Below are 26,949 nucleotides of genomic sequence, written 5' to 3'. Positions count from 1 at the left end.
AATAAGCCTAACCCCACCAACCTCCATTACCCAAGGACCTGGTCCCATTTCTCACGGATCCATCTTTCCCATTGTAAAGCAGAGATTATACGGCACTTTACTTCAAATCAAATACTAAAATGGTGGATTTTCTTTTCTTTGAAAGTAACCCTCACATCTCTTTCTGATTCTAACTTCCAATTTTTACATGATGAATCATATTCTTTGGGGTTGACAACTTTCAAGGAACCTATGTTGGCTACTCTATAGGGTAGTAAAGCCATCCAGATGGATTGAAATCATACTAAATACAGTGAAAAAAATTCTCTTCTTGACTACCTTTCATGGCTAGAATTCAAGGACATATTATTGTGGTGTGAAGACTGATCTTATCCTTATCCTCTTAAATTCAACTTATGCTGATGTGATTGTCCATCATGTGTGGAAACTAGGAGAGCCTTCTCTAACCAACCTCAGACATGACTACTCTTTTTTTTTGAGGGGGAAGATTATTCGAATCATTATGTATGTAACCATCATTTCACATCAAATGCTTTCCATGTCACAGGTAACAAGTTTACTTTGATACACAGCTGTGGAGCTGTGGTGTCTGCATTTACTCATGGGCTCCTTTTATTCAGATGAAGTGCATCTAGAGAGGTATCTATTAACAAGTAAGTGCCTTTGGGTGCTTTTATATGCAACGTTGGACCTTAATGCTGTGATTTTGTGAATATGCTGATTACTTCAACCTTGACTCATGGGGTAAGCTTTGAATTGTTGTTGATCCAAAGGACTGGAAAACCCAGTCTCCCTTTCTATTTTAACTTTTGGAATTGCCAAATCAAACCCTCCATTGATTTGATTGTTGGAAAGGGAGAAAATAAGTTTGCTTATCCTAAGCTGAATTTTTTCCGTCATTGATGAGACCTTGTGAGTGGATTCTATTGCTGTATGTAACAAAACATTTTGATACACTTTGCAACAGAGCTGGTTATTGAAGTGATTCTCATGGTGGGAGACACATCGAAGAGATGGTAAAATCTGCTGAATATAAAGTTGAGATGTAAACTGTTATGCTTTGATTTGAATTTTTGTACCTGATTTGGAAGATGGATCTCCATCGACATAGTTTGGTAGGTGATCCAAATGACCCGTTTGCAGAGATCTGTGGAGCGGGTGTGGGGCAGAGCCTCGAGGTATGGCACGACACGTTTACCGGATTGGAGTTTATATATATGTATCTTATGTTCGTCTACTACATTATTAAGAGATTTGAAATTTTCAATTAGGGTTTTGGGTGAGTTTTTGTAACACCATTCTTAGCGATTGATTGTGAGATCTTTCGTTCTTCTTCTACATAGTGGAAATTTTTTCTTCTTTGACTGTAGACATAGCATACGATATCAGTACGTCAAACCACGTTAAATTTTTGTGTATTTTTGTTTTTGTTTTTGTTTTTTCTTCTTCTTTTAATTTGTTATTTTATAGTGTTACAAGACTTGTTACCAATCAATTAGTTTTAGTTGGTTTGATTACATGAACCCTGAATATGATAAAATAAATTACATACAAAAGTCTCTAGTAATAATAGTCTTATATAAAAAAGCTATTTCATCGCTCTTTTGTGCTTCAATTTTATTATGATTTGCTTAGAGAACCTTCTCACTTATTATTATTATTTTGTAAGATTTGTTATGTATTATATTAAATATTTAAAATATAGATGTAATTGTGTGTTTGGATTAGGGTTTGACAATAATATAATTTTAGATGTCAAGACTAAATAATTGAAATTTTTGGATGGAAAAAAAGTGAAGAAAAGAGTGGAGTAGGGAATAACATAATGAAGATTGGTTGAAAAAGTTTGGCAATATCAGTAATCATTAACAGGTTGGGTTTTTCCTGGGAAGAAGATGGCCCCCCTGAAAAGCAGAAGCATTTCTCCACCATTGCTTTCTTTGAGGAGATGAAATGAGTGAAGGGGAAAAAATAAAAAAGGCAACACAAGCCTTCCATTTTTCCTTCAAAGCATATGGAAATGTCAAAAGATGTCTCCCAAATTAGTAGCAGACCTAATCATGAATCACATCTTATGATAATGAAAGTCTTTTACCCCCAAAAAAAAGGGAAAATGATAACAGATCCTGTCTTTTAACATTTTTACAGGGGATTCTGTAAATATTACAACAAAGAATAGACAAATACAATAAGGATTTTTCCCCCTCGAAAATAGAATAAAATAAGAGTATTATAGGGCATGAGACATTTTTACCTTTTTTGAAGGGTGGGGTGGTCATTTCACCGTATTATCCGTATTGACACCGAAGCCCTGCTCTTAAAAGATTCCTTCTTTGCAGTAAGGGGTAAAAGAAAAGAAAAGAGAAACAGTTGGATGAGGAGAATAATTTTCACAAGATATGGGCTTGGAGGAAATCTCATGGGCCCATCCCATCCATTTATACGTGCATGATCGGACACACAGCAGCAAAAGTGTTCCTTGGCAGCTCCCAGCTTGTCCTGGTTTCCAAACACAGAGGTGCACAAGGCCCAAAAAGGTTAATGGTGTATTGCCCAAAATGCCTTGAGTTTTCTTGAAATGATTAAAATATATAGTCGATTATTTTGCACAAAAAGGTCAAAATAGTCTTTCGAAACCCAAGAAACTCTTGAGTCTTTGACTCTTCTCTTCATGGGTTGTTCGGTGCTGATCGAGAAAGAACCGGTTTGATTTTTAAAAGACCTAACAGATATTAAAAAAAAAGGGTAAGAAGGATAACTCACCACGTGTCCTCCGAATAGATAGACACGTGGTGAATTGACCAAGGGCTAATACAGTAAATTGGAGGTTACGTGCCTTTGCCGACTTGTCTTTCCTGCTGAGCAGAGGCCAGAGATAGAGAGAGAGAGAGAGAGGTTGATTGATTAGATTGGATTTGAGAATGAGAGTGAGATTGAGGTTGAGAACTTGAGATTGAGATCCAAGTGAAAGGTAGAAAGCTGAAAAGTGAGAGGTTGAGGTGACAGGTGACAAATGACAAGTGGGTGGGACATGTGAGTGATAAATAAAGCATTTCTCTCTCTCTATCTCTGAAAATTTTGAAATTCAATAACAGTAAATGATTAAAATAAATACCTAAAATGTCATATAACGTCATCACTAATTCACTATCAGGTCAGCCTCAGCCTGCCGCCTCCCCATGATTCGTCTTTTCGCTCTAATATTTCAAATTAAATTAGCATTCTTTTCCATTTTCGTTCTAATACGAAGATTGAGGATGTAGATGTTAAATATGCCGCCGGTAATAATTGGACTTCCGATCCTTCCGTGGAAAAGTAAAAATTCTCAATTATTCTATTAACCATCTATTGGCTATCTGTAGAATTTCTTTTCAAATAATAAAGATTTTCTTTGAACACGAAACTCAGAGTCTGGACCAGCTACCCGTCGAGGTAGCACTTTTGTGCTCCCCGACGGCTTTAACAATCGATCCTCACCTTGTGCTCCCCGCGGCTCCCACAAAAAGTCCCGGAAAATTTTTTTTGTTGTGTTTTCCAAAAAGGGTTTCACTGTGGGGCGAAACCAGGGGGGCCAGGGGTGGGGTGATGGGAGGGTTTTTTTTATTTTATTATTTTTTAGTGGTGGGTCCCACCAAATTTGTGGTGGTAAAGCTGGCGGGCCGGTCAGGGGTGATGATCCGGATTCCGAAACTCATATCTCCTTTGGGTCCTTGACTACTCTATCTAACGTGTCTTAACTACTCTTTATGGGGTAGTTGTTACATGTAATTTAAACACAAGGTGAGAAGAGAAGTCGAGAGAAGCTCCTTGGTGGTATAAGAGGATTTGATTTTTGACCTATGTCTAGGGCTATTGGTTTTTTGCCAACTAAGTAATCTTTCAGAAGTTTAGATATAGTATCTTTTAAAGTCGAGGTCTTAGATAGAAGAATATCTACCGTGAGAGGTGTGAGAGGTGTGAGACTTGAGAGTTCAATTTCGACCTGGGAGTGAATCTATCTATAGATCTTGATTCTGGGTTTTAACTTTTAAATCTCATCAGTCATCACCAAATCAATCCTGATGGATGTGGAAAACGATGCTGCTCCATAGGGATTTCAAAAGGGAAGGAATGCAGATTTTGTTCGATGTCATTGCAGTAGTCTTGCTAAACCGTGTCTGAGAAAGAGGAGACAAAGGTGTCCGAACACCACGTGAGAACCCACGCTGCTTGCACACCATGGTTTTTGGTGCATGCAGGATGTTAATTAGCAGTGAGGTGAGCACGGCCTCCAACCCTCTCAGGGCTCTCAGGGCTCTCAGGGCCTCTCAGCCTCTCAGGCAGTAACAACAGTGGCTCGTCCTTCCTTCCTTTCCCCATGAGGCCATGAAAACACACTCATACACTACTACACTACACTCAAGAAGTAGATGAGGAGGAGAACCCAAAAGAGAAAAACAATTTCAAAGCTTACAGACCACTTATCTAGTAATATTCTGCTTTCCAATTTCCTCCCTAATAATGGAACGTGATGGGACTCCAACATGGTGGTTCATGATAAGTCATGTCTTCTTTCTTTATTGGTGTTTCGTTTTGTTTTTATTTTATGTTTCTCAACCCATTTCAATCATACCATATATGGATTTTGGTGAATGAAATAGTATATGATGGTGGTAGATACACCAATGCTTTTGCAATTCTAACTCTAGTTAATGTGCATTAGTGTGCTGTCAACAATGACTGAGATTTCGATCTCGACTGTTCAATTCGCTTTCAACTACCTACAAGACGGACGATCAAGATTGAACTTTCAGTCTCAATCGTTGACAGTAGATATTGCGCATTATTCAAGTCTCGTGACTCTCGTCCATGTTTTTCTTCATCAGTACTGTTTCTATGGTAAAGATAAACTTTCTTCACTCGAGGCTGAATCTTTTAATTAGGTTGAGCCTTGAGAGGGATCATTTATAGAATTTTAATAATTATTTTAGATTTTAAAACTTTTTAAGTTACCACATAACATCAAATTAATGAGTATCTATAGCAACACAAATTCAGTCATATCTCAACTAAATAGGGTTTGTTGCTGCATGGTCATATATTATCCTTTAATCAGTTCTGATCGATTAATGTCATAATTGATACAAGGTGTAAAATTTGCATGTATTATCCTCACTTCTCTCGATCAACTCTTTTAACTCATTCAAATGTAAGTAAACAACTCTGACATACCAGAGCATTCAAAAGTCCTTATTAAATTAGCTCTAACAACCCTCCCAAAAACACTTCCAGATTAATAAAGGCTACTACATATATAAGAGAACCCCAGGGTTCTAATATATGTGGCCACTACATCATTATTATATACACCTTCAATTGCATTTCTCTCCCCTAATTTCTCTAATCCTTTTCAAATTTACTGAACTTGGTCTTAAGTGTTTACATGGGTTCTGATCTGAATACGATTCCGGGTGTTAATCATTCTTACATGTATAATGGTTTATATAAGAAATCACATATATTACTTCCTTAAAACCACTGTCACTCTACTCACTTGAAATTAAAAATTCGTTGTATCTCAACTAACATGGTATAAATGCTACTATTGCTTGGTGCGCTTGTTTGTCAGAAGAAAGAAGTTTCTTCATGGTTGTGGGGGTCAATGCTTCACCAATCCCAACTGAAAATGGTCAAGGCTCAAAAGATATAGTATAATCTTGGTTCAATATTCAATTAGAATGATATCAAGTTGGGTAATTTATACAATGTAGAAAAGTACTATTATCACGTAAAGATATGTAGGGTTAGCCATGCATGAGAACCTAAACAGTCACACAAAAGTGTTCTCCATCTTTCTGTATTCATTATACAGCATTAGTAGGTGTTAAAACTTTTGATTAGTTAAACCAACATCCCAACATGCCCTCTATATCTAAAATGAAGATATAACACACACCCACCAATCAAGATTAGGTTTCTGTAAACAATTAAACATGTCAGACAGCCTGAAGATGGAAAACGTGTAATACTGTAATCTAATCAAACATCCTCTAATGGAAAATAAATAATTAGATCATTATCTAGGAGATTGTGATTTAAAACACCAAGTTGATCATTAGTAGTGTCTAATTGGCCAAGATGAAGCAGACAAGAATGCGATTCTCCTCATACAGGATAGGTTTCTTTTGTTGGTCTAGAAACTGAGCCCACAATTAAGCAACTCGTCAGCTACCTCATGTTCATCTTTGGAAAGGAGCATAAACAACACAACTACCCTACCGAAGTCCCAATCAAATCACATATCATATAATCCCATACCCATGAATTCTTGCAGCTTTTCCAATATCAAATCCACTAGTAGTACATGTTAATGAAGTTAAGTATATGTGTGTAATTCTGCACCAAAAAACAACATACTAAAAACCCATTTTTGAGAAGCTTCCCAACATAGATACAGAAGCATCAAAATGGAAGTTGATTTTGAGTTTTTATTTAGAATCAGAGAGAGAAACCCTTTTAGCAAAACTTCCAATGTGTTCGTGTGGTTTTGGGGTCTGTGCTCGGTCTGTGTCTGTATGTATATGTATTGGAATGAATCAAAGAGAGTGAGAGTGAGCACAGGAGAGGATAAACAGGAATATTGTATTACAACTAGACATAGAAAGAAGAAAGTAGCCATTTTTGCAAAGACACTGAAAGTACCAATACTTGACAAGACATGGGGTATGCCGGTACACCATAACCCATAATTCTAATTAAGGCCGGGAAGTCTAATCAATCTAACATATATATACTTCTTGGAGTATTTCCAGTTTAAAGTCTATTTTTTCTATCTATTTAATCTAATAGACAAAAGATTCAAAGGAGAGAAGGAAAATACTACTGAGAAGTGAGAACTATGGTTGAAACTAATTAAGAACAGATAAGGAAGTTGACATGATCACACCCTCATCAGTTTCATGATGGCTATTGCTGTTGCTGCTGCTGCTTCCTTCAACCCCAAGTGAGTTACCGTTAGGTTGCCCTTGCAGTGGTGGCCTCTTGCGTTTTTTCTTCTCATAAGCAATCCCTCTTGCTTTGGCTTGTGTATCACGCACTTCTCGCAGGTACAACCTCACAGCACGAGCACCAAAAGGGTTTGCTTCTGGTTGGCCTCCATGCTCTTCAAAGGCAGCACGAAGACGGCCGATTAGGGCATCAAGGCTACCCCAAGCTTGCTTAAGTGGGCAAGGGCAAGGTGCAGGGGGGTGTGGATGGCCAAAGAAAGGACAAGAGGGAGAGTGCACCTTTGTCTTTCCAAACTGGTCGAGGTACCTGAGGAATTCCAAGACATGAGCTCCACTGCAGCGTGAGAGTGCAAGCGGTGGCCGGTGGTTCTTCAAATATTGTCCAAAGGTGTTCCAGTCTCGGCGCTTCTGTGATTCATATCTGCTTGGTGGTGGTGTTGCTGCCATTGCCATTGACAGATCTTGTTGGGTTTGATGATGGATGGTTGAGTTGCTTGTAGTTCCACCTGTGGCAGCTCCAGCTGCAGCTGCGGCAGCAACAGCAGCAGACATTCTAACTGATCTCGTCCTTGCTTTTCTCTTGATATGATGAATCCGATCAGCTGAACTATTGTCTTCTGAAATGGGTTTTGCTTTCCTTCACAGATTACATAGGTTTTAGTTCTGGGTTGTTTTGATCTTGGAGCGCTTACTCAAACCCGTGTAACATTAGTGGCTCAAAGAGAGAAAAAAGAGGAGCTTTCAGATCATTAGATAAGAAAACTATGCCTTGGGTTAGAATAAGTGGATGACTAGGTTTCTCTTTCTCTCGATCTGCAGGTGAGGAAAGGTACGGTTTGAGAGAGAAGGGAAGGATGAGAGAGAGAGTACTACAGAAGATGGAATTCATGAGAGGGAGAGGGTATGTATGTATGTGTATATAAGTATGAAAGAAAGAGAAAGAGATAAAGAAAGGGGAAGGAAGAAGAGATAGGACAGGGAAGTGGGTCCCAAACATTGGACCAAGTGACCAACCCCACCTCCTGGAAGTGACGACTGTCTGAATCTCACCCTTACATACGTCTTTTCCTATCAAGATTTTCACCTGCTCTCTCTTCTCTCATGGTCTCTTCTCTTGGGCCCAGCTTTTTCAAAAACCAGGGTGAGGTGCAGAAAGGTGGCTAGGACTAAGATCTATTGTCCCCGATGCAGGTTTCTGTGTTGCTACTGTTGGATCCTTTTGTCTTCTTAATCCACTTAAGATTCTACCCACCCAGGTCATCCGTCATCCACCATGATTATCTCCTTCCTTCTCTTTTGAGTGTTTATCTGAGCAAATCCCAAGAATGTTTCTTTAATCTGTCATTAGTTCTTTTGAAAATCTTTATTTAGAGTCAAGCTTTGGATTCCGCATGGAATCGGTTTTTTTTTTTTTTTTTTTTTTTTTTTGGGTTATATGACTCTATCTACCTTTTATTAGTTGGAGTCTTGGAGATCATTACTCTGGAGAGTGACCATGGTAGACTTGAGGTTTCTTATTCTTACTTAAATTTTAAGCTAATTGGTGTTGAGTTTAGTACTGTTTGTAAATACAAAAAGAGTTGATACATGAAAAGTACAAGAATACATGGAAATGCCTTTTTTTTCCTTTTTCCTTTCTGGTTTAATCATGGAAACTGAGTTGAACTGGCTCTAAAATGTTTCTTCGTAGATTAATTACTAGGATTTCCGTCTTTCTGTTTGAAAAGAGATATTCTTTTAGAACTGGGTCTGCCTAACCATGGTGAAGGAGGGTAGCAATTACAAGAATTAGCTCACAGTAAATCCACTCCATTGGCAGAAATTATGTGGGTTGGGTGGGAACGACAAAGGGTATAGCTTGGCTTTATTTTGGCAGCAAGTTGGGCAATGTTCTTTCTTGTCAACATGTCAAATCCATTGTTCTTTCTATCTTTTTCTTTTTCTTGTCCATAGGTTTAGATTTCATCAATGACATGGTCTCTGTGAAATATTCCTGCCAGTTTTATCACTTGCACTTCTTTTGGGCAATGGGGATGTGGGTCACCAAAATCTCAGCTGCAACAAAAAAAAAAAAAAATTTGGTTTGCCCTGACTTAAAGGTAATGGAAGTCGATCTGATCATTTTATTATCTCTTTGAAGTGATGGAACATTGGTTCAACTTAATTTGTTTAGGCCCATCACCTGTTTTGTTTCTTGTTTGAGCCAAATGCATGTGTGGACCCTTAATTTACTATCCATATAGTATAATCCCTCCACATAGTTCTTGGAGGGATTATACTATCCACTTTATAGAGAACTCATCTCAATATTAAATTACTTGGGGTTGGGCCCAACCAAAACATTTTGGCCCAAATTAAGAGTTGGGCTTTGGTTGAGGCCTATAAAGACATAGCCCGTTTCGGTATGTTGCCTAGGTTTTCATTATACACGTGCATGTTGCCTTCCAGCTGTTGCACGAGAGATACCTACATAGCAACAAACAAAAATGCATGGTTTTGGCCTATTATGCACACATTATTTAAAAATCAAATCAAGCCTGCCTGAATGGGGTATATAGGCAAATCATAGGGTTTTTTCCAGTTCTGGGGTCTCAAATTTCCAGAATTTGTTTTCTTCTTGAATTGTAGATTCAGTCAAGCCAAGTCACTGAGAAGATGCTTCTGTCTACCCAGAAAATCATAGGGCATAATTTTGATTACTTTCTTCTAATGACCCAAGTGCTTTGAAGAATATGATTCTTATGTTGTCAACTTTCCTTAATGTGCCATTGTGCCATATGCTTCCTAAGCTTTTGATGGTTCAAAGCATTCTTTATACTGTGTAAACAAGAAATGATGACTCAATTAAGTTGGCTTTCCATTAATTTTAAACCTGATTTTAGCCCACCAAAAGAGGTATGGAAGCTGATCACCAAGATGGAACTTAGGGAAATTGTCATCACAGTTCAGTAAGTGGAGTCTTTCATGCTTAGGCATGATTTTAATCTATGCATAATTGTCTTTGTACAAGGAAAGAAGAGAAAGTAATGAAATTTGATATTTAATATATGGCCAATCCCAAAATTACACACAAGAAAATTTACTGAAGACACTCATCAAACTTCCTGCATTTCGCTACCAAAATTGGAGAAAATATGAAGACAAGGCAATGTTCCTAACTTGTCACAGAACCACACTCTGTTTGACCACAAGACACTTTTGTCAATACAAATATTATCAAAAACCTTACTGAGACGGTAAGACTTCTTTCCTATTTCAAGTTTCATTTTTTTCTCCTTTATTTTGGACAAGCTAGGTTCCTTAGCTCCTCGAATGCATGCATTGTGTCTGCATCAAATCCTCCTGCAAACTGCATCAACAATTCGATTTCGGGTTAAACCAATATGGCTTGAGTAAATTTAGAATATTTTCAGAGTAATAAATATCAAAATGGGTTTCAAACGACTAAGGAATCAATTTTGCAACAATGTCAACTAGTTTCATATTTGGAAAGATAACGTTTTCCTAATCTTGGTTATATATTTCAAACAGAGTCATTTTATTTACTTGGAATTTAATTCTGATGTTTCTGTAGATAGAAATCCTTCAGGTGTTGCCAATCTGTATTGAAGCATGTATACAATACCTGGTGTATTCGGAATGCAAATCTCACTGCTTGAAGCAGCATATAGTCCAAAGCAGGATCCTTTTCTGATGCTCCCTTAGAATAAAGTTCCATTGCTACTCTTTTCATATATTTCTTTGCTAAATTAACAGAGCCAAGCTTTATCTGCAAAACAATATGTGAAATCAAGTCAGCAGAAGTTTTGAACCAGCAACAGTAAGTCGACAAGAATATCCTAGGATTTTTTTCTTCATCTTGAGGTTTCCACCACTCTTAACTGATCGAAAGTGCTTCATGAATTAGTCATGTCTATGCTATAAATCGAAGGACAGACTGCATGGTCAATCTAAAACACCCAAAAGCTCGGTGATGGAACTTATTTTGTAGGTATGTATGACTTTTCTCATTTTTGATCTTCGAAGCTTCATTGGAATCAAATAACAATGCTTTCATCGTACTGAACCAAAAATTAGAAAGAATAACATTTAAGACAGATTATAAAGTTACCTTGCTAATAATCCCAGAATCCAACATCCAATTTGTGGGGATCTGGAACTCTCTGCAGTTACGCATCAACACATCTCTGGTCCTGAGAAGGCTGTAAACTCTACGTTCAATCCTATTAAGATAAGATTCCAAGGTAAGTTTTACTCACCAAAGGTATGCTAAAAATTGTTAATTCTACACTAAGGTTAAAAGTTATGGAATTTATTTAAAGTCCTCACTTTTCAGACAAGGTGACCATTTTCTTCAGTGCAATGTCACAAGGAAGACGAGGATCATCCTTATAAGAAGAGATTTCAGCCTCCAACTTCTTCAGATCACTATATCCAAATGCAGCTTCTCGAAAAGTATCGGCTTTCTTCTCTGGCCAATCAAAGTGCTTTAACACTGCCCTTTCGTCCACCTTAAAGAGGATACAAGCATTATAAACATCTTAAAATGATCCATACAAATGACTTGAGGTCACATCATAAGAAGAAGAAGAAAAGAAAAAGGGGGGTGGGAAAACTCTCAGAGAATCCCTTACGTTCATTGAGATGTGAAAGATTTTATTTTTAAGTATATTTGAAAGGGAAACAAGAAGTAATCATTCACATTCTTCTAGAAGTATTATGAAGAACATCATAGAATTTATACAAGATCTTAAGCGATGAATATTCATCTGATTTCTCCTTTCCAAAAAGAAATTGCTGATTCAAGAGAAAGTTTTCAGATGTTTCAAGGAGGAAGGAAAAAAATGACTTACTAGAAAGCAGAGCTCCTCATCAAGCCACTTCACAAATGCCACAACATCTTCAATGTCTTGATAAACTGCTTCATTAACCTCTCTTATCAATGAGTGCACAAACTCGCCTTGAGTCTCAACATCTGCCTTTATCTACAGATACCACCACATTACATGGATCAGAGTTAGTTTTCAAGATGACATTAGAAGCAAAATTAAAAAGTGTGCTTTTGATGAGAAACAACTGTAATTTCAGCTCAGTAACAGAAGAGGGGGGCAAAACAAAGATAGGATAGGTAACTTACAGCAAGCAAATGCGACGATCGACTCTCAATCTCACCAATCATGCCACTATGGGCATTTGCAACATCTGGTGCATCACATATTCCTCCACTTGAAGGTTCCTTTCTTGAGTCCCTTTTCATCAGTGAATGGTAAAATTCAACTACCTCTGGAGCCCTCTGGACCACATTTGTGCTACTTCTTAGTGTGAATTTTGGAGGAGGTGGTGGGGGAGGAGGAGGTGGGCGAGGTGGAACTGAAGCATTCCCATCCTCCCTAGACACACTAGGAAGAGACACTGAAGGCCTCGGAGGAGGATTAGGAATGCGCAATGGTCGCTTCTCGACATCCAAAGATGATGAGATCTTATTGGTTTCCTGTTTGTTCCCAGAGAATTGAGGACTCTGAACAACACCAAGATCATATTTTTGAGCAACCAGTGGTATTCCATCCTTCTCTATTTCTTTTGCAGAAACAAAACCATCAGATTGCCTTCTTTTGCTTGCTATCAAGTCATCTGAACAGAATTTTGATCCGCAGATAGAGTGTCTTCTTTTGGGGCTCACACTTTCTTGTTGATCAATCCAATCTTTATCTAGAAGATGATGTGGACAATCTAACTCTGATAAATCTTCACCAAATTTTGGCCATCTCTTGAATTTACTTATCATACTCTGTTTTTTCTCATTGCTAAATTCAAAGGACCCCTCGGTGGGAAGAGATAAGGATCTAACAGACCCACTGTCCTTTTCAACTGACTTGGGAGTCAACAATTTATCTGCGTCCATTATGGAGCCTGCACTGCGCAATTCATTACGAAGACATGAATTAACCCACCTAAGGTATACAAGTTCCTCAACCTCAGTTAACCGGTTCATTTGCAGTCCCTCCACCTGCTTGCTCAAGTTTTCATTTGTGTGTCTTAAAAGAGATGCCTCAGCTTGGACCTTTGCAACAATGTCACTCTGTAATAGAAAGAAATTCAGGAGGGTGAACAACTAAAAGCACTTCAATGAGATAATTTTATAGATATAGAAAATATAGTAAACAAGAAAGTACCCATAAAAGAATGAACGAGGAGAACAAGAATACCAATAAAAATAATAAAATATGGCCTTCTAGGAAAGGAAGTAGCGATACCTCAGACATCTTCGCAAGACTAGCTAATTGGGATTCAACAGAAGAAAGATGGCATGCAAGATTCCTCTTCTGCAGCTGGAGTTCTTTGTTCATTCGACGCAATTCAACCACTTCCATCTCAAGATTCTTTTGTGAAGCTGTGGAATTTCCTAGCTCTTCTTGTCTTGATGATTCTGGTTGGCTTTCTAAAATGGACGATAAAGTCACCAGTGGCTCAGAAAAGCTTGATTTCTTAGCTTCTAACAAACAAACTCGCTGAACAAGTTTCTCAGCTTCATCCTTCTTTGATTCAAGCTCCCTTTCAAGATCACAGATTTTGGGATTTTTCTTACATTCCAACAGCTCAGCTTTCAGCTTTGATTCTCTTTCTTTTGATTCTCTAAGTAAGCTTCTCAAGTGCTCTAACTCCAGAAACAAATCACGAGATGAGGATTTTGTGTGATGGGAATCGAAGGTGTGGGGATGAACTTGAGCATGATTTGCTGTACATGGGAAATCTCCAATAAGAGACCGTTTTATACGAGATTGGTTCAGCCCCGAAGGATTCCTCTGATTAGAGATATCTGAACTCGTAAGAGGTGGCTTTCCACCTTGCACCTTGCTTTTCTTTTCACCTGATAGGCCTTTTACAATGTGAGAACCCCAAGCAGAAGCAGATTTGAGCTTCGATGAGTTACTAACAACTTTGACATTGGCTCTCACCATCTGATTTTGATCAGAAAATTTGCATAGCTTTGATCGGCTCTCTGAGGGGTTCTGTTCTCTCATCTTGTACAAAAGGGAGGGGGGGGGGGAAGAGAAGAAGAAAACAACCAGCAGAAGCTAAAATTAGCAGGAGAAGACAGCCAAGTACTGCTGATATGTTGCAGCTCTCACTCTATGAAAGAACCCAGATGAACAAAAGGGTTTTCTGGGTCTTGAAAACTAGGAGCGCTTGGATTCAAGAAGGCATTGACGGGTCTTTTATCATGCAACACTGAAACTGCAACCGATTAGAACCCTAAAGCTTCTTTACAGAGGATTGATGATTTTCTCTTGTTCTTTGAAGTAGGGGTTTGTGATTTGTAATGGAAGCTCCGGATTCGAGGAAATAGTGTCTGAGAGTGGTCGGAGGTTTTGCAAGAAAAGACGAGAGCTTCTGAGCATTTCTATATTACAATTTGAACATTTGAAATTTGAATATGAGAGAACCCCACGCTCCCCCTAAACTGGAACCCAACGGTCAGTAGCGGTCCACCAACCATTTGGCACAATTGGGAAGGCTTCCAACATATATGCCCAAAAGGGGAAAATGCCATTTTGGAGATCACGTAAAGTTTTATTTATTCAAATTATTGAAATGCACAAAGCACTTTGGAAGGCTCGTTTTGTTTCAAAGATTAGATGTCCATGTGGCAATTTTACTGCAGCGCAGGGCAATGTCTCGTCTTTTCAGAATTTGCAGTTAAACCCTATCAATCTACAATATATCTTTTTATTGATAAAAGGGAAAATATATCATAACCCAAAATTTGTAAATTGAAATTTTAAGTATCGTGTAATTTGATCATTTCACAAATGAAATTAACTCCTTTCAAAGAGTGTAAGTTGACTTCGGAGTTATAATTAAGCCGTTAAAGGAATTCACCCCAATTTTAGCCTTCATTTAAGGGACTTTCTAATGTAAAATTTTCAAAAAAAGAAAAAGAAAATAATAATAAAAATAAAGGGTGGGATCAGAATTGGGATGATGTCCTATGTCATCCTTGCATTTTTTTTCATATATTTGGGGAGAAAGCAACCTCTGAACAATGAGACGTTGCATCAGGCTGGATTTTGAATAGAAGCACCGACTTCTACAGATGTGAAGTTAGTAGTGTAACCATTTTGATTCTTATTGAAGTCCTCTACAGGACAGCAATGGCAATCTGGGCAACGAGCACGATTTGGATTTGATTTCAGGACAGCTATAGAGTCATATTTCAACAGCACAAAGCAGATAGTCAAAAAAAATGTAGGCCAAAGCAAAAAGGGGCAAACAGAATGCACCCATGAATTGATCATGCCCCCAGAAGACAAGGATAGAGCATGAAGAATTATGTGAATCGGTAGAAGAATGAGGCAGCTGCAGTCGAAAAATAAGAAAAGAATGCCCATCACCTTTCAAGTCCCTGAGAACTCGAGCTGCAGAAGGCTGAATAGGAATTCTGACTTGTATGCTGAATCTAGTCATTTGAATCTGACTCCACCACCAAGCACTTGGCACCAATTTTAATAGCCTGCAATAAACCCTCACTGATTGCAAGAGCTTCTGCTGTAAAAACTGAGTTGCATATTGTTTCAGTAGAGAAGGTTAACCGATTTCCTTCCACGTTTTTAATCAAAATACCAATCCCTCCATTCTTAGATTTCGGAACCCATGCAGCATCACAATTTAATTCAAGCCAGTCTTGGGGAGATGGGAACCACCTAGACTGATTCATCAAATTTAATTTAATGCACTACAATGTATATACAGCAATAATGAGGGAACCCAAATCGCCTCGTCATAAACATATTGGTTCATTACCAGCAAGCAACATCCAGAGTATTTTATTTGCATTATTTGCGCATTGGAAGTCGCACGTAAAAAGCTTTCTTTCACACAACTGGATTACCACTAGTTGTGGAAGTTAGCCCGATTGCATGTCAAGATTAGGATCTTCCTGCATTACATTGTCTCTGGTTTCTGAAGTAACTAAGAAGAGCTTGTGCCTGCAACACATAAGGTAGTTTGGTCATATTGAACCTGAATACTGCAAAGAAAAAACTCAATTAAAAAAAAAAAAACAAAAATAAGATGCAAGGAACAGCAGCATACCTTTTCTTTGGCACGTGGAGTGCCGGTCTGCGACAGTGCCACCAATGGTGGGACAGCTCCTTCTCGGATTACCATACTACAAAATCTAGCACTGCTACAGAGCTGCAGCAGTGTTGCAGCTGCATTTTCCTTCCCCCTTGCTGAACCCAGTTCAACCACTTCGACAAGGACCGGGATCCCTTCCCCCTGGCCAATTGCATTCCGCCCTTCTGGAATTGTTGCTAAGTTAGCCAAGACAGCAACCGCCTTATCAACCATCCCAGCTGCTGGATCCATCAAGTCAATAAGGTATCTCACTGCTCCAGCCTGCACAATCAGGGGCTTATTTTCATGAAATATAGACAAATTGAAAAGAGCTGTAGCAGCATCTTTCTTCCCACGAGGGGTTCCATTGCCCAATAGGTCCACCAGAGGTTTAATTGCCCCAGATCGACCAATCCTGATCTTGTTCTCCTCAATAACTGAAAGGCTAAAAAGGGTAGCAGCTGAGTTCTCCTTTGCTTCAGGGCTTCCTGTCTCAAGTGCATGAATAAGGGGACCAATTGCATCAGCACTGGCAATTAAAGTTTTGTTATTATCGTTGATTGATAAATTCAAAAGTGCTGTAACAGCATTCTCTTGGGTCTTTATGTCTGTTGAGTGAAGCAAACTAACCAAAATGCTTATGGCACCGCAGTTTGCAATTATAATCCGATTATCCATATTGTGCTTAGCAAGAAGACGAATTTCAGCTGTGGCAGCTCTTTGCACATCAACAGAAGTACTTTTCATGTCCTCGACCAACTTCCGAACCTCTGTTTCAATACCCAAAAGATCAGACCTTGTGTCAATAGCTGGTGAGGAGACTATCCTTGGAACAACTCTTTCAGATGGCCGTCGCAAGATTCTTTGGCTTCTAGATCGGGTCTCCAACAGCTGTGGAAATTCAGGTTCTCTAAGTGGTATTGATGTAGCTGGACCCAGAGGCTTAGATGTCACCTCCACAGAATTATCACCCCTGCAATGAATTATATCACTGGACAACTGTGATACCTCATTAGTATCCTGTACTGTTCCTTGGATATAGTCTATACTAGAAACTGTACTTGATACAGAGGCATTATGATTATAACCCTGAAAATGTTCAGCAGTGCGACTTCCTTCGGAAAGTTCTTTTCTTGATGCCACCAAAGGCTGAGCACCTGAAGCATGATTTTTCTCTCCTAAGTTGGCTAAACTGTCCTCAGAGTTAATGATTGATAATCCACCAACACCTATTGCAAGTCCATTCCCAGTCCCACCTTCAGATGCTGAACGAGGATGTGAAGGAGTTGTTCTTTCCAGATGGGGTCGATTAGATGATAAAAAATTATTATTTGGTGAACCCACAGACCTTGTTGACTCAGGCGACCTTGTATAGTTGCTCCTGGTGAGAGAATGAACCAGATGTGGTAGTATATGCAAGTCTCTAGCACCAGAATCAGCACGCAAAAGAAGAGTTGAGGGCTGGTTTAAACTTTGTGACTTCATAGGGTCTAGCAGCTTCACATTGTTTGTCTCGCACCAGTTCGCAATTAGAGCTTTAACAGTATAATTTGGAATTAGGTTAGTGTGTGCCAAAGTCAGGTGGGTTTTGGGACAAACAATAAGACCAAGGTCAAGCCACTTCCTGATGTAAGTCCGCTCATAGGTTTGTCCTGAGGCCACAATGACAGGATCCGTCATCAGCTCAAGGGAAAGGGGACAGCAGAAATCAGCGGGGATGGACACAGGGTTAGCATTCTGCGACTGCTTAATTTTCACAAGGCGCTCATGCATACAAGTCACAAGAGCAATCATGTGATTAATGAACTCAGCCTCTCCTTCCTTTCCCTCTTGTTCAGCCTTTGCCTTGACATTTTCAAGAGCCATGGCCTCTATTAGAACTTCTTGGTTAGATGTCAAGCATAGGGAGTCTGCAATCTTCACCAGGCTCTCTGTGCTTGAAACAGCTTCATCCATTTGATCAGTAATAGCCTGTTTTATGATGGCTGACACCTGCTCATATCCAGTAAACTGAAGTTTCTGAACACAGAGCTGCAGTTGATCATTCCCAGAGAACGTAAAAATCAAGATGAGCATATATTTCAGCTACAGAACTCAAGATTTGTGCAGTGTTCTACAAAAAGGAATAAAAGGAAGATTTGTACACTAAGAGGCTATTGGTGATCCATCAACAAGCCCACCTTTAGGTTCTCCCATTTTGCTACAATTGCATCGGTTGGATGATCAACAATATGAAAATTGTGACCTTCAAGACAGCAATTACAACTTTCAGATTTTCTCTCCGGGATTTGTTGAAATTGGTCTTTGATGGCTAAGATCATCCAACCAATGTTTTAGTTGGGTAACAAGACCAAGACCACCACTAAGGAGGCCCACATACCTAAGACAATCATAAATCACCTAAAGGGTGGGCATGTAGGAATAAATTAATTGTACTGTGAAAAAAGAACCGCTTTGGTACCTCAAGAGATGAACTCAAATCTCCAGGGAGGTACTCATGCAAAGAATTCAGCACCCAGAGAAGATTCAGACCAGAAGCTTGAATCCTTGTTAGCAATGACTCGATTTGCAACACCTGGTAACATATGCAATGAGAAGTAATTGGAACAATTGTAAAGTTTAACTAAAGTATAGCACACTGTCAAACCATAAATCACCAAAAGCCTCTTGATGTTATTTCTGAAAATAAAAAATAAAAAATCAGAAAAAGAAAGGCATAACATACAAAATAAACTTTACTCGTCACTGGATTCCAGCTTTCAAAAAGTTCCCTAGCTTCATCAACAAACCCATCCAAATCTTCAAATACATTCTTAAGCTGTTCATTTGAAGCAACTTCAGAATCAACAATTGCATCCAATATTGGCCTTAACAACTTCAATATCATATCTAATTCTTGGTAATACTTCTGGACCAATTCATTGTTTATCTTTTCGGAAGAAGATAAATTACTGAACCGAGAGATACTGTTGAGGAGAGCGTTTAAAAATGATATCCCCATCACCTGTCTCAGGAACACAATCAAATAACTCAGTAATTGAAAACAAATTATTAACACCTGAATGGATTTTGACTCCAATGCTATACTTAAAATATTAACCACAGGAAAGAAATGAAAAACTTAATAATAATTGAAATACCGATTCAACACAGATAAGTAGTGAGACACCATGAGAGCATATTGGCAACTAATGACATACAAAGACACTTAAAAGCCAAAACCAACAGGATTCTTACAGAAGCAATATGCAGCACAATCAGACAAGAACCAAAAGACCATCTTTAATCTTTATCTTTGCAAATGCTCAGCTTTCATACTAGAACTAATGGAATGTATTTTTAATTTTAACACCACAGAATAGAAGCACGGTCTGAAGGAACCCTTTGACGAACCTAAATTTGTGTGGGCTCTTAGTGGTTTATGAAGGGATAAGTATCCAGCATCTAAAACTTTCATCCATTTATGAAACCATGCTTGTCAAACAACTACTAATACACACAAAGTGCCCCGTGGAACGGCCACCTGACAGGTGTCACAGGATTGCACATAAGTAGCTAACAGCTAAAACATCGAGAACCTCAAACGGGTGTGAAGAATATAGACAACAGCACTTCCAGTGTTAGCAAGAACATCGTGATTCATAACTTCCTTGCAGATAAAAGAGATCCAGTCAGCCACTATTAGTGGACAATTGAGGCTAGCTTAACCTAATGATTATGGTACAACTAAACTTTGGATATTTATCATTAATGGCTCTTGCCCCCCACCCTCAAGTCACACGCAGGTTTGGGACTCCCTCCCCCACCGATACACTATTTGGCTTCCTTCCCCTTCTAAAACCTTATCCTCTTCTTCTGCTTGGAACCTGCTCTGCACCCCTTCCCCCAAACCCCCTTGGCCACCTCTAGTCTAGTTCAAAGGTCATATCCCCTGCCACTCCCTAAACCTTTTGAGAGCCCTCCACCTCGCCCTTCCTACCCAATCCTTTCTCATAGGCCGGCACATCCCAGCTAACCCTAATTGCATCTTTTTTTGGAATGGTTCATAGGACATTGAGCACCTTTTCTTTTCTTGCCCTTTCTCTAGTTCCCTCTAGAGAAAAGCATTTGATACCATTTGGCCTCGTTGGAGGCGTTCGTTTGGTTTTGCTTGAGATTGGCCTTAGGTGTTGAGAAATTTCTCTGGTTTCTCCCTTTGTGACCGTATAGGTAGGCTAGTCTTCAATGCCACTGTCCATCACCTTTGGTGGGAGCACAATCTTAGGAGATGGACTTCCAAATCCCAATCTCTAGATACGATTTGGAAGGCCATCCATTTTGATGTTTCGGGCCTTCGGCTAGGATTTCCCCTCTCCCCCACCCCCCAGTAATTGATTCCCTAAGGAACAGGCTCATTGTTGTATCATGGGGCCTTAGTTCTTCTTTTCTCCCTTCCCCCCTAAAGTTTGTTTCCTTTGTTCTCTTCCCTGTTTTAATATATTTATTTACTCATCCAAACAAAAAAAATATTTTGACAAGTGGCTATATAAATATCCAATGGCTCTTATGGAAATCCATATTAAAACGGATTTCCCTCTCTCCTAATTCCTAGATTCTCTCCACTAAATTCTCAAGTTCAGATCCTCCACCTACATGGTGAGAAAATTTTCCAACCACATGGTTAGATTCATGACACGTGTCCAATCTAAAAACAAAATCATCTTTCGTACGTGCTAGAACCTGCTAAGAAATAGCAGCGACACTAGGGGTACTTTTTGTCCTAGTGTTGCATTAGGTTATGTTCCGTTTTAGATAGTTTTGAATTACTCTTTTACTCTTGAATATCTGCTGCAAGATACCAGAGGCAGTAGAGGTAGTTTGTGTTAAGTAAGAAGCCCTAATTTGAGTAAGTTTGTATTCCTTCTATTATAAATAAAAAGATAAACCTGCAATTAGTAACATAAGCCTAATTGCAGGATACATCCTCGGTCCTCCACAAGTCTTGTGATACTTCATCTCTTTCTCTCTTCTTCGTCTTCATCTTCTGTGCTGATTGCTGGTTACAGATTTGTGTTTACAAACATGGTATCAGAACATTAATCTGATTCTTGGGTTGCTATTTTGCAGTTGCTGGTTTGAGAGTCGTTCAAAGCTTCTAATTTGAAGAAAGAATTTCTATCTACTGCTGTTTCTAAGTTCTTTATTGTTCAAACATGGACTAGACCTTTGTTTTATCAAGCCTCGAAGGATTATGATGGATTAAAGCATTTTCAGACTGAGTTTACGATGACTTGCCTACAGTAGTGTTTCACAGAATTTCTAAGTTCTTTAGGGTCAGAAAATCTGAATTGGCCCATGGAGCTTTTGGTTCTATCAATTGAACACATTATCCAGTTTTGATTGCTCACCACGCTCTGTTTTACATGTGATTCTTGAGCCATAGCTAGAATTAGTACTTTTTTTCTGGTTGATGAGGCTTCCACCTTTGTAAAGAATCAGACAGTTGAAATCTGATGTCGATATTTTTGAATCAATCCTGATCCTTTCTCTACTATCGCAATTTGCTATTTGCTATTACCTGATCTCTGATATTGACAGTTGCTACCTTCTTTGCAGTCTAGTTCTTCTCTTCTGTTCTTTCTCTTTTCTATATTTCTCTTGGTGTTTGCAAGTACAGATTATAGATCTGGATTTGCTTCACAAGTTCTGGTTTCACAAATTCTTCTTTCCAAAGTTTTCCAAGGCTTTAGCCTCTGATTCACAATGGAGATGGGAGCTCTTCTCTTAATTGCCTTAAGTAGAGGTTAAAGACAATGGGTTTCTCCTATTGCGATAGTTTCTATTTTGTTGGGTGCATCACTTTCAAGAAGTATGAGTTGTTGCATCAGGTTACCTGAAGTCACCTGATTTGACTTATTCTTCCCTACTTTTTAGCTTTTATTTTGGTATCTAATCTATGGGAAACCCGTCTTTACTTATTGCCTATATCTTCCAATTTATTTACATGTCACCATTAATAGATTTTCCCTTCCAAGTTTACCTTCTGGTTTGTGTTTCCTTTTGAGATTTCTCCTAAGCAAGGTTTAAAGTATTGGTATCGAGTATCATATCGGTCAGGTGATTTTAAGAGACGTATCATCCTATATCGACTATCGAGTATTGTATCGTTTTGGTTAATGTATTTTAGTGTAATTCAATGGAGAGACGTATCGAGATGTATCGTATCGGTTGGGTCAAATATGGATACGTATCGGCTAGTATCGTATGGTATCGTGAGATACTTTAAACCTTGCTCCTAAGTACGTCCATGTCATTCCCTTTTTCAGTTTTGCAATTACATACTTTCCAACCTTTCCTTTATTTACCAACAACTACTTAAAAAATCTGGTTTATTACAAATGCTGCCATTACTTCTATAAGTTGGGCCAATTACATACTTTCCAACCTTTCCTTTATTTACCAACAACTACTTAAAAAATCAGGTTTATTACAAATACTGCCATTACTTCTCTAAGTTGGGCCAACTTGCTGATTTTGTAAGCCCATGAGTTATCAAAATGGGTTTGGAACCCAGGATTGACAGTTATTTGGCATATTTGCTTGAACTCAACCAAGGATTGAAATGGGATAGGTGGATTAATTACTATTTTGCCATTACATTATTTTGGTGGACCATGCGTCACATCGGTTTGGGATTTCATCTATTAATGAGAGGTTGGTTGAAGATATATGGGGCTTTTCTTTTGATATTTTGATCTTCTTTTGGTCCAGGTGTAGTGCTAAACATGAGGGGGGGGGGGGTTGAAGAGTATCTACTCAGGAATTTTTATTTGATGAATTACAACCTACTACCCACCACTTGCCTTTTGCGAAGAGCTTATAAGCGGACATTAGAGCTGCACTTTTTACGACATTGGAGCTGCAATTTTTACCTACTTGTGCAGATGTTGGAGCTACATTTTTACCAAATTATGCGGACATTGGAGCTGCGTATTTTACCTTCTTTTGTGGAGATTCCTCCCTACTACTAGCATTATTTGTATAGTGCCCTTGATGTTGTTGTTGCCGCTATACTTATGAATATGGTTTATCTTCACCATATTGCCTATTATTATTACTTGGATGGTTTGTTCGACATGAAGATTTTTTACTTAAGTTGCTGTTGATTATCTCTTAGGTGAAGTTCTTTCAGCGTCTATCGGCATCTGCTACTGCTAGTTATGCTCAAGAGTAATAAGTTCTTTGATATGTTCTAGTTATTCCAAGCTGAAGCCCTTGTTTTTTATGCTCCAGCAACAACACTAGGGATATTTTTGTCCTAGCGTCGCATTAGGTTATGTTTCTGTTTTAGGCAGTTTCAAATTACTCTAAAACTCTCGTAAATATACTGCAAGATTCTAGTGTTGCATTAGGTTATGTTTCTATTAGGAGTCCTAGTTTTAGTAAGTTTCTATTCCTTCTATTACAAATGAAAAGACAAACCTACGATTAGGAACACAATAAGCCTAATCGCAGGATACTTCATCTCTTCTCTCTCTCTTCTTCATCTTCTTCTTTTTCCTCTTCGACCTCTATGCTGATTGGTGGTTATAGATTTGTGTTTTCTAACAGAACCTAACATTGTTAACAACCGTTTTACCTTGTATTTCCAATTAATTTTCTTATTTTTTATTTTTCCATATTAACTTATGAAAACAGAATCAGATCCCACTAATGTAGGAGTTTGAAATCTTCTCTTTTCTTCCAAATGTTAAAACTAAAGGAGATACATATACAGTTACAAATTTCAGAAAAAACAAGAACAGGATCCTGGTCTTATTACTATTACTTTGTATACGACAAGACTCAATGGAACAAACACATTTCCACAGTTAAGCACATTGTGATAACTTTAAAATATGTTTCTTATCTGTTCAATCCAAATGTCCTTTTTCTCATGGTACTCTTTAGAATTTTAGTTTTTACTCTCATTACAATTTGAACAAGAGAACAGATAAGAAGAGAAGGGAAGACTAAAGGGAGAGAGGGTCGGGGAGGAGAAGGAGAGGGAAAGAGAGAATGAATGGAAGTGGAGATGCAGAGGGTGAGCGAAGAAGAGAGAAGATGTTGGATTCCTACATTAGTGGGACCCGATTTCGTTTTCTTAGGTTAATATGAAAAAACTCAAATAACAAAATTAATTGGAATAAATGAGAAAACGGTTTTTAATGGTGCTAGGTTCTATTCTAGTTAATAACAAAATTAATTGGAAATAAATAATAGATTCTTGTTTTCAGAAATCAATGGGATTAAAACTATTAAATATTGCAATTCTTGTCGATTTGATTCGGGCAGCAAGAGAGAGGAGCAAGAATCACCATGGTGTTGCCATATTTAGAGAGATGTAAAAGCCAATGTTCAGGCTTGCATCAACTATGAAAGTAGAAAAGAAAGAAATGGCACAATAACAGACATAAGGGAAAGAGGAGAGAGAATTTAGGAGTGAGAAGTTCATCTTAATCTGAGTTTTATTAAGAGCCATTGGATATTTTATATAGCCACTTGTCAAAATCCTAGGAAAAAATTACAGGAAGAGTAATTACAGACGATAAAAATCCCTAAACTTCATGGTAACTAATCCTCGTTGGCAGGGCATGCCCCTCACTTCATGCGGATAACTACCTCACTGGTATACGTTAGCAGAATATCCTGCCAAGCAACTCCCGGAGAGTCAGCAACTACCTTCACAACCTAGCGTCCTTTAAAAAGTGAAGGGGGACTCAGCCCCTCGGGTATGACACATGCACACAACTGACTTATTGCTCTCTCTGTACTCCCATACCTTGGACTGTTGCATGGATCTGACTTAAGCATTGAGAGCCCCCAGTGGAGTTCACTATGAATCTCTCTTGTGCTCTTCACCTATTGCAGATCCCCATATCATCAAGATAGATTCAGATAGCAACAACCACACACAGAAAACCCAACCCTAACTGTACAATAGAAAATAGACTTTGAAAGCCTTCAGCTTCACTAGGCTCCCACTTCTATGAAAGTAGCAGTCACTTTTCCTTCCCCTATTGGCAACTACTTTAATTTGGCCGGTTTGGAAATTAATTGCTCTTTTGTACCATAGAGATGATTCAACAAGTTGAATTAGGGTTATCCAGCATGTCTGGTCTAAAAAAGCACCATTAATTCAGCACCAGCCAAAGTAGGGTATTCGCCAGCTATCCTACATCATCCCTGTTCAGTGTTCAGAAATGCTGGTCTATTGTTGAAAGAACTTCATGGAACTGAAGCTGAGTTTCCATGAAAATGTGGCATTGCCTAATGAATTAGAACTTCCTCAACAATTATTCTTGATACTAATAGAGCTACTTAAACAGAGATCTTTAAGCTTGATTATCATTCTAGTCCTCCTTTCCTGGTTTTGCTAGTTTATCTGTTACTCCATTGGCACTGAATCTTGCTGCTCAGTGGAGGTGCACTCTTCAATAGAAACACCAATAAATGCCCAAGTGTGTATAAACAAGAAACTAATATAGCTAATGAAATATGATAAAGAATGAGCAAATTCCCCTTTTGGTCGCTTTGGAAAGCACTATCCATTGGAAAATAGATAATCCAAAACCTAAAAATTTGAATTGAAAGACATCGAGTAGGAAGCAAGATCCATCAAAACCACTTCGTCCGACGCAATTAAAAAGCACAAGTTCCAAACGGCTTAAGAATTGTTCCAGAGATAAAAATTCATCCATCATTAAGAAGATATCCGCCAACAGCTAGGGAGAAAACAGGTAAACAGAAATAAATAAAATGTACCTTCTTTACTAGAAAATTCCAGCACCAAAGCCTTTCGCTACATTGCTACTGCTACATTTATCAAACAAATTCATATCAATCAGAACAACCGTTTCAAACCCACCACCGACGCAGAGATCAAACTCACATTAAACTTGCAGAAACCTGAGTTGCGTAACCATTTTCAGCTCACTCCAATTCCAAAAACGAGGTATTTACCTCTATAAATGCTTGAACCAATGGCCAAAATAAGCCTTTTGAGGGCTCTGGAGCAAAAAAAAACACGATCTGGGCTTTCACCTCCAATGAATTAGACACAATTCGAGAAGAAATCGAAACGATTCTGAACAGCGAACCAAAGGGGTCACAAAGTCAGAAGTCAAAATTCAAATGTCTCACGAACTGAAATGAAGCAAAGCAGAAAGCGAGACAAAGAGAATAAAAAAGGTTCCTTTTCTTTTCCCACTCCTCAAATTTCTTGGAATCAACTTTCCCCAAACGTTGCCGTTCCAATTTAGCAAAAGAAAAAAAATAGCGTATTTTAATGAAAAAAATAATTTATTTTCCTCTAACAGTCTCACTTTCTTCACCCATTTCAAATTAAACACAAATTACTGACTTGAAACGACAATTTCCTTAAGGTCTGTTTAGTTACATGAGCATGAAGACTTCAAATATCTAGAGATTTCAAATTTTTAGACTCATAATTTATAAAATTAGATGTTTGGTTAGCCTAAATTTGTGAAAATTTCATTATGAAAAATTGTTTGGTCGATGTGATTTTTGTAAATGTGTAACGTTTAGTGCTTTTATAGTATAGGGTGAGAAATCCATACTATAAATCTACAAATTCATATTTTTAGTGTAAAAAAATAGATTTATGAATCCATGAATTTTCACAACTAAACGGGTATAAATCTCGCATTCATTAATCCAAATATTAAAATTTATGGATTCAAATAACCAAACATACGCTAGATTTAAATAAATCCTTATTATCTTTTACAAAAAATAAAACAATAATTTTCTATAACAATGATAATACAGTTAACCAAAAAGAAGGGGAAAATCACTGATATATTAT

The 26,949-nt window shown here is 38.2% G+C and overlaps 3 protein-coding genes across 5 annotated transcripts; all 3 read right to left on the bottom strand.

The window, feature by feature from the left end:
* Window positions 1-6,461: 6,461 nt before the first annotated feature.
* LOC149025807 (protein G1-like1) lies at window positions 6,462-7,913 on the bottom strand. Its single transcript, XM_089143195.1, has one exon. It carries the CDS (start codon window positions 7,536-7,538, stop codon window positions 6,888-6,890), a length of 651 nt encoding a protein of 216 aa, XP_088999321.1. The 5' UTR covers window positions 7,539-7,913; the 3' UTR covers window positions 6,462-6,887.
* A 2,022-nt stretch (window positions 7,914-9,935) lies between these two features.
* LOC149025806 (protein CHUP1, chloroplastic-like) lies at window positions 9,936-14,389 on the bottom strand. The gene is made up of 7 exons (XM_089146012.1): window positions 13,241-14,389; window positions 12,124-13,065; window positions 11,840-11,971; window positions 11,316-11,497; window positions 11,098-11,209; window positions 10,612-10,755; window positions 9,936-10,335 (listed from the first exon to the last, which is right to left on the bottom strand). Exons 1-7 carry the CDS (start codon window positions 14,006-14,008, stop codon window positions 10,264-10,266), a joined length of 2,352 nt encoding a protein of 783 aa, XP_089002138.1. The 5' UTR covers window positions 14,009-14,389; the 3' UTR covers window positions 9,936-10,263.
* A 505-nt stretch (window positions 14,390-14,894) lies between these two features.
* LOC149025805 (U-box domain-containing protein 4-like) lies at window positions 14,895-26,363 on the bottom strand. 3 transcript variants are annotated; one of them, XM_089146010.1, is made up of 6 exons: window positions 26,085-26,363; window positions 25,887-25,937; window positions 18,829-19,107; window positions 18,565-18,678; window positions 16,080-18,134; window positions 14,895-15,973 (listed from the first exon to the last, which is right to left on the bottom strand). In XM_089146010.1, exons 3-6 carry the CDS (start codon window positions 19,102-19,104, stop codon window positions 15,914-15,916), a joined length of 2,505 nt encoding a protein of 834 aa, XP_089002136.1. In that variant the 5' UTR covers window positions 19,105-19,107; window positions 25,887-25,937; window positions 26,085-26,363; the 3' UTR covers window positions 14,895-15,913. The 3 variants fall into 3 exon arrangements, with proteins under 3 accessions (XP_089002136.1, XP_089002137.1, XP_089002135.1); XM_089146011.1 differs by having other exon boundaries at window positions 25,887-25,934; XM_089146009.1 differs by having other exon boundaries at window positions 25,887-26,363.
* Window positions 26,364-26,949: the final 586 nt, after the last annotated feature.

The sequence above is a fragment of the Hakea prostrata genome, chromosome 2 (genome assembly GCF_041222555.1).
Source record: "Hakea prostrata isolate BN-2017 chromosome 2, UWA_Hpros_2, whole genome shotgun sequence".
Classification (NCBI taxonomy): Eukaryota; Viridiplantae; Streptophyta; class Magnoliopsida; order Proteales; family Proteaceae; genus Hakea; species Hakea prostrata.
This window is presented reverse-complemented; position numbering and strand designations above follow the sequence as displayed.

Bases quoted from the DNA above. Each gene is read 5' to 3' on its own strand.
- LOC149025807 (XM_089143195.1), bottom strand. From the start codon at position 7,538: ATGTCTGCTGCTGTTGCTGCCGCAGCTGCAGCTGGAGCTGCCACAGGT.
- LOC149025806 (XM_089146012.1), bottom strand. From the start codon at position 14,008: ATGAGAGAACAGAACCCCTCAGAGAGCCGATCAAAGCTATGCAAATTT. The intron at 13,066-13,240 runs GTATCGCTACTT...TTTCTATTACAG, and splicing joins GTCTTGCGAAGATGTCTGAG to AGTGACATTGTTGCAAAGGT. The intron at 10,336-10,611 runs GTATTGTATACA...TTGTTGATGCAG, and splicing joins TTGCATTCCGAATACACCAG to TTTGCAGGAGGATTTGATGC.
- LOC149025805 (XM_089146009.1), bottom strand. From the start codon at position 19,104: ATGGGGATATCATTTTTAAACGCTCTCCTCAACAGTATCTCTCGGTTC. The intron at 18,135-18,564 runs GTACCAAAGCGG...GATCAACTGCAG, and splicing joins ATTTGAGTTCATCTCTTGAG to CTCTGTGTTCAGAAACTTCA. The intron at 15,974-16,079 runs GTATGCTGCTGT...TATGTGTTGCAG, and splicing joins CTCCACGTGCCAAAGAAAAG to GCACAAGCTCTTCTTAGTTA.